Source organism: Otolemur garnettii, unplaced genomic scaffold (assembly GCF_000181295.1).
Source record: "Otolemur garnettii isolate 467f Iridium unplaced genomic scaffold, OtoGar3 scaffold00001, whole genome shotgun sequence".
Classification (NCBI taxonomy): domain Eukaryota; kingdom Metazoa; phylum Chordata; class Mammalia; order Primates; family Galagidae; genus Otolemur; species Otolemur garnettii.
This window is the reverse complement of record NW_003852396.1, coordinates 7,170-19,862: the sequence shown is the minus strand read 5'-3', so window position 1 is coordinate 19,862 and position 12,693 is coordinate 7,170. Positions and strand designations below refer to the sequence as shown.

General features: G+C 39.1%; 1 protein-coding gene and 1 pseudogene across 1 annotated transcript; both read left to right on the top strand.

Moving 5' to 3' along the window:
* Positions 1–299: 299 nt before the first annotated feature.
* LOC100940964 (tripartite motif-containing protein 43-like) lies at positions 300–6,739 on the top strand. Its single transcript, XM_023511170.1, has 6 exons — positions 300–710; positions 1,346–1,441; positions 4,681–4,911; positions 5,988–6,010; positions 6,525–6,622; positions 6,720–6,739. The coding sequence occupies exons 1-6, from the start codon at positions 300–302 to the stop codon at positions 6,737–6,739; spliced, it is 879 nt and encodes a 292-aa protein (XP_023366938.1).
* A 4,347-nt stretch (positions 6,740–11,086) lies between these two features.
* Positions 11,087–11,765, top strand: LOC100940436 (annotated as a pseudogene).
* Positions 11,766–12,693: the final 928 nt, after the last annotated feature.

Below are 12,693 nucleotides of genomic sequence, written 5' to 3'. Positions count from 1 at the left end.
TGGTGCATGTGTCTGCTGCCCTAATCACTAATTTACGGGAATCCAGCTGAAAACTGGTACATTTCTAGAGGAGAAAAATTTTGGTAAGGTAGATACATGTTATATATGTACCAAACCAATTCTCTACAAAGCTTGAGAAATCTGTTTGTGTCTCAGTTTTCCATTTGTGTCATGCCAAGGAAAGACTATTCTGCTCTAGATAGGAGTTTATTCTTCAATCAACACATGAGTAAATTTTTGCTTAACCTTTTGCTTCTCTAGGGCAGAGTAATAAATTCTAATTTTCTTTCTTTAGGAACATGGACCTAGATATACTGCAAGTCTTCCAGAGGGAAATCACCTGTGCCATCTGCCTAAATTACTTCATAGACCCAGTCACCATAGGATGTGGACACAGCTTTTGCAGACCCTGCCTCTATCTCTCCTGGGAAGGAGCCCCAAATCCTACTCAGTGCCCAGAGTGCAGAGAACCATCACAGCAGAGGAAGTTCAAAACCAATATTGTTCTGAAGAATTTGGTGTCCCTTGCCAGAAAAACCAGTCTCTGGCAATTCCTGAGCTCTGAGGAACAAATGTGTGGAACACACAAGGAGAAGAAGAAGATGTTCTGTGAAGTGGACAGGAGCCTGCTGTGTTTGTTCTGCTCTAACTCCCAGGAGCACGGGGCTCACAGACACTGCCCCATTGAAAGGGCAGCTGAGGACCAGCAGGTAAGGGATGCTTCTGAGATCATGTTGAAAGTGGGAGAGTGGTAGAATTAAAGAGGGTAGAAGGAAGATGAAGACCATGAGGAAGAGTTTTCCATTCTTTACCAGTGCCTAACATGTACTGGGTATATATCACACATATATATAGCTGTCTCTGTGAGGTTAGCATTCCAATAGAAGGATGATAATGTGAATTGCTTATTGTTTTAGTTAAGAGGATTAGGCAAACATCAACAGAAAGTGCTCATGTTCAGAGATCATTGACCATGAAAACTATACATAGAAAATTTATTTTGGAAACACATTTACCAAAACTTGACAAACATATTAGCTTTAAGTACATTGTGACGGGCATTAGAGAAGCAATTGTAGATGAACATTATGAGGCAAGATGCTTACCTGAAACTTCCCCAAATACATCAAATATTTATTTGTTTTGCCTTGATAATGATTATGTTACATGTGGGCTACAATCTGAAATCTTCTAAAATAGAAAGTTATGCAGGGTAAAAGTACAAGATAATCCTGCCTCTCTCCCTAACACACTTTTATTGAACACCTCTTCACTCTCCATCAGTCAGGGTCAGAATTCTATACTATTTGTTTTTCTGCTGCTCACATTTATATCTTTCTTGCAGGATAAACTTGAAAAGCAAATGAGATCTTTATGGGACAAGATCCAGGAAAATAAGAGAAACCTCAAGGAAGAACAAATAATGGTTAACCATTGGATGGTAAGTACAGGAAATGTTTCCATCAGATTCAGCTTGGGACTGACGTGCTAGAACATTAGCCATTAAAATTGTGACCTGAAATCACGAGTTCTTACATTCAATGAACTGATAGGTTTATGGGAAAATGTAGGTTGTCTTAAAGGTCTCCCTACATACATACATAGGGAAGATGAGAAATTTTAGCTAAATGTAGCTTCCTTTACAAAATATTTGTTACAAAATTTTATAATACATTTCCCTATGTATAGATACATTTATATATAAAAGTGTAGATACAAAATATATATGTACAAAATATAAAAATATAAAATATAATATGAATATATAAATTTTGCTTATTATGGTGACCTTTGGGACACCCTGCTATTGGGCTTTTCAATGGAGTGTCACATTCTTCTTAGTATTTCTAGACCCTAAGGTATGAACAGCCACAAAAATTAAGTGTCCCAAAGCAAGGTGGAGAAGGCACACACACAGGGTTTTGAGAAAATTCAGTAACCACTGGGCTTTGCCAAATTTCTCAATACTTATTTAAAATCAATCTGATTTCAGAGAGGAAAATAAGTGATAAAAATTCCATGGGTGTCTCTGGCAAAGATTTCTGTGGGAGATGAATTCTAGAAAATATAGAGCATATAATTGGGTATTGCAGGCTTTTCATTGGGGATGGAAAAGCATGAACACAATTTTAGAAGTGTGCCTGCCATGGTTAAAATGGTTTTCACAGTAGCTATGCAATGATACTGGTAAGAGAAGATAGAACATGTTGAGAAGCTGAAAAAGAAGGACAGAACAAAAGCAAAAAGACTCAGTGGATTCGAAAATGAACACATGATTATTAGGAGGAGATGCAATGAAATTAGAATTCATGTTTTTAAAATGGCTGGCCCATATGAAGCTCAAGGTCATATTTAGGAGTACCATGGAAATGAGGGTAACAGAAATCTTTTTAAAGCATTACGTTCAGAAATTTTAGATATGTTGTTCTTGTCTGATGGCTTCTAATCATATATATAACATACAATATTTCTTCTAATTTAAACAATCAGGTTGCAGAGTGGGGAGGCTAATGAGTTAAACAAATCACAATAGTTCATATAAGGTTTTAATAAGAAATCTTAAGTTTCAACTGGTTGAATGTCAGATTTCAGATTTGAGAGGATATGTATTAAAGAAAGTAACTGGGGAAAGTGACTCTCCAGTGTCTCAGGCACTGATGAAGGACATGGCAGTGCTTTGAGGGAATGAAAGCTAACACTCTTTCTATATATAATGAGAGGAAAAAATATGGAAAGTCTGTCTGCCACATCCTCTGCAGCCCTGGGACCTGCAAGTACTCAAAAGTGGTAAGGAGGATGCTAGGACAACATAGAGGCAGGAAATGTGTGCCTAGGGCAACCCCTCCGGTGCCTGAAGATAGTGTCTCTTGGGATTCCAATGTCTATATGTTCACGACCAGGGCCCTAGAGCTGGCTGGGTAACTATCAGCATTCAGGGATGCCACCATAGAATTTACTCCAGAGGAATGGTAATATCTCGACCCCACTGAATGGAATTGGTAAAGGGATGTGATGTTAGAGAAACCTGTCTCTGTGGCACTACCTATTAGAGGAAGCAATACCAGTCTTTTGAAAGCCCCAAAGAAACCCAGAATTTTGGGTATATGATTAGATTAGGTGTTCAATAAATGGATCTTCTTTTTCTTCTCCTCCTCCTTTTGTGTTACAAGACAGAGCCTCACTTTGTTGCCCTTGGTAGAATGCTGTTGCATCACAGCTCACAGCAACCTCAAAGACTTGGACTCAAGAGATACTCTTATCTCAGTGTCCCAAGTAGCTGGACCCATAGATGCACGCCACAATGCCTGCCTATTTTTAGAGATGAGGTCTTACTCTGCCTCAGGCAGGTCTTGAACTGAAGACCTCGGGAAATCCACCCACTCAGAGTGCTGAGATTACAGATGTGAACCACCACACCCGGCCTCAGTGTTTCCAACAACCAGAGAATGCCATGAATTTTATGAATCTTTCATTAAAACTTTGCTGTTCTTCCAACTAATGTTGCCTTTACATCCCAAAATCTACCACTGGGATCAGTCTAGTAAAATGTTTATCCAATTATCGTTGCTTAATCAAATACTGAGGAGAGAAATAAGTAATTGGAAAAAGATTGCATATCCAATAAAATTTTGATGTCTTTTTTCCCAGAATTTTACACTAAATAATTAACTGGTCACTTATTTTAAAAGGTATAAGTATTAATATATTCATGGATGCTTTGTATTGAAGGTATTTAAATTTATCCAAAAGCCAATAATGATGTAATTCAATTCTCAAATTAGTGGATACTATACTTTTATTCTTAATGTCGACATGAAAAATATGTGATCTGCCTCAAGGTTATGAGAGGCTATTTAGTATGATGTGAATATGATTAGTATCAATGTTTCCGTGAATGTCTAATACCAAATGTAAACTCTACTAAGAAAATCTAAAAAAATACTTCTCATGGGTGGTGGTTTGAATCATAAAACAATGCTACATCTAGGCATACATTCTGTAATCAGGGCATTTATCTTCTGTATTGAAAAGAAAAACATTCTAAATTTTTAAAATATATTACTTCACTAATTGTTTCTTAAGTAGCAAAAAACAGGATAGTGTAAATAATACTGACGTATCTTTATAGTAAAATGAAATAGAAGCCTTGAATAATACTTGATGTGATAGAGGACATAGAAATCTTGAATGGTAATTGATGTAATAGGAGCAGAAATAAAGACACCTTTACAAATAGCAGAGAAAAATAAAAATAACGCCCATATCTTTATGAATATCAGAGGCCAGTAAGATGACTTGTCTCAAAAAGGTCACCTAAGTATTAAAATCAATGTGCACCAAATAGCCTCCATCTTTAAAGAAAGCATAAGTAAGGTTACTATATTAGAGGTAATGCTTCCTGAGTGCTTGTGACCAAGGAGCACATAGTGGATTTAAAAATGGTTTATTTAGGCTGTGGGCTAAAAAACCGGTCATGATTAACAAAGAAAAAAAAAGGAAAAGGAAGGAAGGAAGGAATAAAAGAGATGAATTGTGGATTGTGACAACTGGACAATATGAATTTAAGCTGTACTGCTAATGTGTGGAGGGCAAGAGCCAAAGAGAAACAGGTGAGGTGTGCATGCAAGATAAAGGTGGCCTGGAATGTGACTTGGGTAACCCATTTCCATCTCCTTACAGGAATACACACTACTAGTGAGAAAAATGACTAGGACTGAATATGCGGAACTTCACCCAGTACTCTATAAGGAAGAAGAAAAACATTTGGAGGAACTGGAAAGGGAGAGTTGGAATATCCTTGAGCAACTCAAGAGAAGTGTGGCCCAAATAAATCAGAAGCAGAAACAACTAAAGGAAATGCACAAGGAACTGCAGGGCCTGTGCCATAAACCAGATGAGGAGCTCCTCCAGGTCAGGACTTCCCATCAGCTTGTTGGCTACACCTTTTTCTTTGTTGCTGTTGTTGCAGTTTTTGGCTGGGGAAGGGTTTGAACCTATCACCTCTGGTATACGGGGCCAGCACCCTATTCCTTGAGCCACAGGTGCTGCCCTGCTATAACTTTAATCTCTATTATTTCTTTGGTCCCCAAAATATTTCTCCTTATTTCCACATCTTTGTTTGGGGTCATTTTCTTTGTTTATTTTTTTTTTAGACAGAGTCTCACTATGTCACCTTCGAAAGAGTGCCAGGGCATCACAGCTCACAGCAACCTCAAGCTCCGGAGCTTAAGCAATTCTCTTGCCTCAGCCTCCCAAGTAACTGGGACTATAGGTGCCTGCCACAATGCCTGGCTCTATTTTGTTGTTGTTGTTGTTGCAGTTATTTATTGTTGTTCATCTGGCCGAGGGTGGGTTCAAAACCACCACCCTTGGTGCATGTGACTGATGCCTTAACCACTGTGCAATGGGCCACAAGCCTGGGGGTCATTTTTCTATCTGGATACGATATATGACACTATTTCTAGCTGTGCATGACAAACCTCTATGAAATTGTGAGTAGTTTTTCCACAGTAATTTTCCTTCAAAACTTGTTATTTACCTTGTTTCTAGTAAGCAGAAAGAGACAATTTGGTCATTCCACTTTTGTCTGTAAGGGAAAAACAGAAATATCTGGCACAAGCTCACACTGATTTCCTCATTCTCTTTGGATGTCCTAGATTTGAATTGTCCTAATTCATTGGCCTTGGGGGATAACCCCTAGGAAGAGCACTTGCAGATGGTTGTAGGAATGCTGGTGACTGTGGCTCCTACCCATGGCCTTCTCTGTCTTCATTTCGCCCTCAGGGTTATGAAATCATCAAGAGTTTAATCTGTTACCAGGTTGTACTGGGCTTATCCTTTAAGAGGAACAAGTAAACTGGTTGATAAGAAGGTTTAGGGAATGTTTGTGATGGGTAATTTTCTTTACTTTCCCAAACTCTAAGCCTGGATAGGCACAACATCCAATGTCTGAGGAAATCTAACCTTTTCTTTTCTTCTCTTTACAGGATTCGAGAGACCTACTGATGAGGTAAGTTGGACCTTCAATGTGAACTGGGGTACCCAGTTAAGAAAGAGATCAAGCTGTTTCTAGCAATTGAAGCCATTACATATTAGATTATAGCTATTGTTCATGTGACCAAGCATTTGTGTGCTGTTCTGAATACGATGTCCTGTACTCCCTTTATCACAAGTTAGTCTTGATCTCTGCCTGGTGGCCCAGAGGCATATGTTGAAGGGCTGAATTCAGCAGTGGCCAGGAGGCATCAAACTCAGAGAAATCTTCAGGTTTGTGGACTAGATTTCCCCAAGATAGTAGTTAAAAGCAAGTGTTTCTGAGAGTCATGAGGTAAAAAAATTTAGGCAAAGACAAAAGTAAGAAAGGTACCCCATGAATGGTAGAATCCTATAAGGAGTTTGTGGAAGTAAGTATGATTTGGAAGTAGTCTTTGAGAAAGTCTTTTCTGTTGTATACTTATGGCTTTCTAAGCATCGTGATGAAGTGTTTGGGAGCCAAAGTATCATCTGAATCCTTCTTCTTCCAGGAGCGAGTCTGTGCAGCTGCACATGCCCCGTCCTGTGCGGCCAGAGCTCAGTGTCAGAGCCATCACTGGACTGATGGACAGATACAGCCGCTACCGAGGTGAGTGTCAGCCTGCGGTGTGACTGGGAATGCACAGGTCCACTCTGATAATGTTTCCTATAGCCACTGTTTCTTTCTTCATTGGTCTTTCCTTTAGGAGAGAAAGTAATGCTGTGAACAGGATAAGCATGTGTAGTCATATTTATACTACGGTAAAAGAAAGCTGGTGCAAAACTAGAAGGAGGAAAAAATATCATGCAAAAGGTCTCCATTAGAATTGGAATCATTCTTAGGAAGCTTTTCAGTGCAAGGAGTCATGTAGAACTGTGAATGTATTCAGTACCTCTGAGTTCTTATTAAATGCAATTAGTGATGCTGATGTTTCATTTTAAAATATATTTCCTGTAAAATTTTGAAACATTGGACTTCATATAATGGGAATTTCAGTTGAAATCATCATAAAAATGCATGAATAAATTAAGTAAATGCAGACAATATTTTGAACAGAAAGTCAGTGGTTCAGGAGGCAGGACCTAGAGCCCAGTAGCACATCTAAAGCTAAGGCAGGTGTGCTAAGCCTAAGACAGAGTGGCAGATTAGGCACTAATGAAACTAGGAGTGAAAGGCACAAAATTCCTAATAGGAAGTCACTTTCTCACAGGCATATTTACCTTAAGTGCTCAGGAGCTAGCCTATAGTAACACTGGCGGGGTGATCACCATTTCTCTAGGTTGAAGATTCTTCTCTCCCCTCTCAAAAAGCAGGAAGGGAAATGTAGGGAAGTTTGTTGCTATGGAATTATAGCTCCAGATTTTTCATGTGCCAGAAAAAGTAACCAGGGAGAGGTAGGCATGGCCTCCTTCTCTATAGTCTCTGAACTTGAAGGAATTTCCCCACTTTGATTAGGTCCTTCTTTCTACTTCATTTTTATGTGAATTATGATTGATACAGTGAATTGATACAGTTCTGCCAGAACTGCCTTTGTGGTGGTCTTGGCCTATTTACTTCCACTGACCATCCAGGTAGACATTCATATCTCAGAGATAATTTATTTGTAAAATAGATTTTGACTGAACTATTGTCTTCTTTCCACAGTGGAGATTTCCTTCCATAAAGAAGTAAGCAATCACAACATCAGGCTGTTTGATGATTTGAGAAACTTCACATTTAGATCTCACAGTCAAGATGCGTCTTCGAATTGTGATAAATCTAACTATTTTGCTGCATGGGGAAACCAGGTCTTCACCACTGGGAAGTATTACTGGGAGCTGGATGTGGATGACTCTTGGGACTGGGCTCTAGGAGTCTGTAGAGATTCCTGGATACACAGTCTTGGCACAATGCTTGTATCTGGGGACATGTTTCTTCTTGCATGTGTGAGGCAGGATAATCAGTATACTCTCTGGACAACCTCCCCATCGATTCCTCAGTTTGTAGAGAAACCTTTAGGCCGGGTTGGTGTGTATGTTGATTTGGAGAATGGAAGTGTGAGTTTTGTGAATGTTGCCAAGAGATCCCTCATATGGAAGTACCGTGGTGGCTCCTTGTCTTTCCCTGTCAGGCCTTTCTGTATCACTGGACACAAATGAGCAGGGATGAGGCAGGAACTTGACTGCGAGTCTGGGACCTCCATGTGCTGGGGAGCCCTTCTCAGCTGAAGCAAATCAGTCACACTTTATTGCCTTGAAAGTTTTTGTACTGTAACGGAATCTCATTTTATTGTTATTCAATAAAATTTTATAAAATGCAAAATTCCGTTGTCCCGTTTTCTTTACATTGAAATCCTCTCTCGTGGTCTGTTACTGAAATGTGCACTGTACTGTGCTTGCTCACATGCTTTGCGAGCTACCCGCGGTTCTGAAAATCTTTGGGTGGGTGATTCCAAATTAATGAACACAGATTCTGCATTCTGGACAGACCTGGTTGGCCACACTGTTCCTATCAGCCTGATATTAACTCCTTGTCAATATAATAAATTCTATACATCAATTCACCTTAAGAGAAAAAATTATTTCACAGGGAAACTTCTATTGACCCTCAGAGGGAGGACAGTCTTTCCATATATAAACACAGAATATCTGGTTCTTCTTCAATAGTATAAATTAGAAGACATACAGGATGTATCTCATATTCAGAGCCCCTTCTCAGCAGGTAACATAATGTGCAGGACATAATGATTACTTACAGATATTTGATGAGTGGATAGGTGTAGGTGAATAAATGCGTAAACAAGCTACCTTCAACAGTGTGAGTTCACAGTGTGCTGCTGCATCATCTCTGCTAGAGGTCACATGAAATACAATTCTTCAGGGAATTACATCACAACAAGAAGAAGGTTATTTTGAACAAAATGTGGTTCCTAAAGTTTGTAGATACTGAATAAGAATATTAATCAGAACCAAAAATAAATTAAAAATTGCTATAAAGCATATGCATATGCAGTCTTCCAAAACACAGTGTAACCTGTTGGTTAGAAAATGCTAAGGACAACATGGAATAAATAAATGATTGTGGCTAGTGGTTTGCTGCCAGCTCCAGCAGCATCAGTATCACCTTGAACTTGTTGGAAATGGAAATTCTTGGGCTCCTCCCAAGACCACCTGAATGAGACACTCAATGGGTGAGGACAGCCATCCATGGAAAATCTCCATTAGCAAATCTTCCAGAGGATGTAATGAGTGGTAATGTTTTGGTGAAACACTGACTTGGCTGATTTACAGAGGCAAATCTCAGTACATTTCTTCCCCTTGAGGACCTAGGTATCTGTAGCGTCAACTTGATTCAATAGAAGTGATTGTGTATTTCTCAGTGAAAAGAATATAATAGGAGAGATTAAGTTTTCTGACAGAATTTTGGGATTCAGAAAATAAGTCAATCACTTTCAATGAGATGATGTTCATGGAACATACACATGGACTTTTCTATTTTGAGTCATTCACTTCATATAATAAAGGGAAAATCTCCTTCTTTAGTTTAGAAAATACAGGAGAAACACAGTATCCAAAACAGTCCAGGTATAAGCAGAACAATGAATTCATGAGTTCATTCTATTTTCTTAGATATTAGTTGGAGAAGACATTGCAATCCAATATTCATTTCTGTCATATTTGGAATTGTATCTTCCTTCCTTACTTCCTACTTTTGGTAGAGATGAGGGTCTAATATGTTTGCCTAGGCTTGTCTAGAATTCCTGGACTCAAGCAATTCTCCTGCCTTGGCCTCCCCCGACAGGGAGGGACTACAGGGGTGAGCCACCATCCTTAGCCTGTTTGTTGGATTTTCTTACCTCTCTGAAAAATACCATTGAATGATGACAAGACTCCAATAGATTTTTTATGCATATAAATTTTGTACATGATGTGATTAGCAGCAATGCTAGAGCAGTGTTCTTTTATGAGTGAAAATATCAAATATGTATTCTGAAATATCAGTGACAGATGCTGTGGTCTCCAAGTGCTGTACCAATTGAGCCATGGTCCCTTGGTCCAGGGATGGAGAATGAAGACCCCAGAAACCACAGAGAAAGGCTCAGACTCACCTGCTACATGAGTGCTGGCTTGTGACTGACCAGTCAGTTATTGCAAGTGGGTCACAACAAATATGCTGAGATACTGACCTGATAGCCTCAAAAATAAACTTTAGATGAATCAACTTAGTTCAATGTGAAGGGCAAATTTAGCATTTTAAAAACGTGAATAGGTGTCTACCCTTTTAGCCTTATGTTAGAAAGACATTTCTAAAAAAAAGAAACAAAAATTACATACCAAATAATGTGAATGATGATTAACTTAACGTGACTAGAAAAAATAAGAACGTCTTTAAGACACAAAAATGGAAGAGAAATACTGGGAAAAATATTGTAACACAAAAATATGTTTAACTAAGTATAATATCCAGAATATATAGCCTGCAGACTCACAGTACAAATATTTACAGTCTCATCTCCTAAGTACAAGAGTCTACAGAAATTAGTTCACAGGGAAAATGTCTGAAATATATGGAAAAAGATGCTCCAACTTACTGGAAATTAGATAAATTAAACCTATGTCATAAAAAGTACTTCCTTTAGATAAATATTGAAAAATATAATGGGTTGGCGACACATGGAGAAACCCTGATATGATATGGGAGTTAAGTTTTGTAGGAATCTCTTAGAGTATCACCTCTAGTAACGCTCATTTTGTATACAATAAGACTCCCAATTAATAGTCTAAAGTAGACTATGTGTGCCAAATACAAATTTATTCTAACAACAAAATTAACAGTCATAGGAGGAATAACAGGGATAAAAACAAAAACCAGAGATTAATATCAATTCCCCCAGTGCTGAAATTGATGAACAAATCACAGTACAATCCTATTAAAGAAAATAGTGTGTAGTGACAATTACCAAACTACGGCTACATGCTACAAATTGGATAAATTGAAAACAAAGTCAAGGTTTGGGAGAACCAGAGTGTTGCAAGTGGTTGGGAGAGCCAGGTCCAGTGAGGAGGAAAGCCGGCTGGGGCAGAATAATCCAGAATGTCTACTCTGATTTTTGTCGATAAGGAAAATGGAGAACCAGCCACTCATATGGCACCTAAAGATGGGCTGAAGTTGAAGTCTAGACATTCAATCAAATCTTTAGATGGGAGCTCTCAGGTTTCAACACCACATGTTAGCAAAAAGTTTGATGCTCTGCAAGCCTTACCTAAAGCTGCAAGAAAGGCTTCGGGAACTGTCAACAGAACTACAGAAAAGTCAATAAAGACTAATGGGCTCCTCAAACAAAAACAGCTAAACTTCTCTGCAAAAAAGGTGACTAAGGGTGGCGCCTGTGGTTCAAAGGAGTAGGGGACCAGCCCTATATGCCAGAGGTGGCGGATTCAAACCCAGCCCTGGCCAAAAAAAAGAAAAAAAAGGTGACTGAGAAGACTACTAAAGCAAAAAGCTCTGTTCCTACGGCAGATGACTCCTATCCAGAAATAGAAAAATTCTTTCCTTTCAATCCTCTAGATTTTGAGAGTTTTGACCCACCTGAAGAGCACCAGATTGCAGACCTCCCTTTGAATGGAGTACCTCTCATGATCCTTGATGAGGAGAGAAATTTTGAAAATCTGTTAAAGCTGGGTCCCCCATCACCTATGAAGATGATCTCTTCACCATGGGAATCCAATCCCTTGCAGTCTCCTTCAAACATTCTGTCGACCCTGGATGTTGAGTTGCCACCTGTTTGCTATGACATAGATACTTGAATTTCTTCGTGCTTTATAGCTAGTGTGTGTTTGTATTAATAAAGCATTTCTTTGACTTGTAAAAAAAACAAAGTCAAAATCATTATGTGACAAAAAAAGAAACCATAGAATAAATGGGGTATGATGTTTGTGTAAATTTTAAAACATGCAAAACTGCACAACTGTACCATCTAACCTTGAGGGTTAGCAGTGCTTATGGTGAGTGATAAAGGTAAGCAAATGTGTGGTACACAGTGAGCCACCTGAAAGCTGATGCCCTGGGCAGGAGGGCCATGGGCAAGGGAAGAGGCACCCTCTAGACCTGAGATAAGAACCACATTTTAGTTTTGAATGTGTAGAGAACACAGGTGTCTGACACCCTGCTTTTTACAAATAAAATTTATATATTTCATAATTATTTTGCATTTATTAAATACAGAATAAAAATTAGCAACCTTATATTCAATGAATATAACCATAATGAACCACATAAACCAGAAGCATGGTCCTAGCACACTGGTGTTCCCTCTCTGCTCCTGGTTCTGCTGATGCTACGAACCAGACTTTTTTTTTTCTGAGACAGTTACACTCTGTTGCCCAGCCTAGAGTGCAGTGGTATCAGCCTACATCATCCCAGTTCACAGCAACCCAAATTCTGGGCTCAAGTGATCCTGCTACCTCAGCCTCTCAAGTAGCTGGGATTACATGTGTCCACTACAATACCTAACTAATTTTCCTTTTTTAGTGGAAGTGGGGTCTTACTCATGCTCAGTCTGGTCTTGAAGTCCTGAGTTCAGACATCCTCCTATCTCAGCCTTGCACCTGGCCAGGAACCGGATATTGGGTGACTGAGCAGAGGATGTGTGTGGAGGATTTCTGGGGTGAGAGAAAGATTGGTGATCACCAGGCAGGTGC

Excerpts from the sequence above, each read along its gene's own strand:
- LOC100940964 (XM_023511170.1), top strand. The coding sequence starts at position 300 with ATGGACCTAGATATACTGCAAGTCTTCCAGAGGGAAATCACCTGTGCC. Across the intron at positions 711-1,345 it reads GGGCAGCTGAGGACCAGCAG|GATAAACTTGAAAAGCAAAT; the intron begins GTAAGGGATGCT and ends TCTTTCTTGCAG. Across the intron at positions 6,623-6,719 it reads CAGATACAGCCGCTACCGAG|GAGAGAAAGTAATGCTGTGA; the intron begins GTGAGTGTCAGC and ends TCTTTCCTTTAG.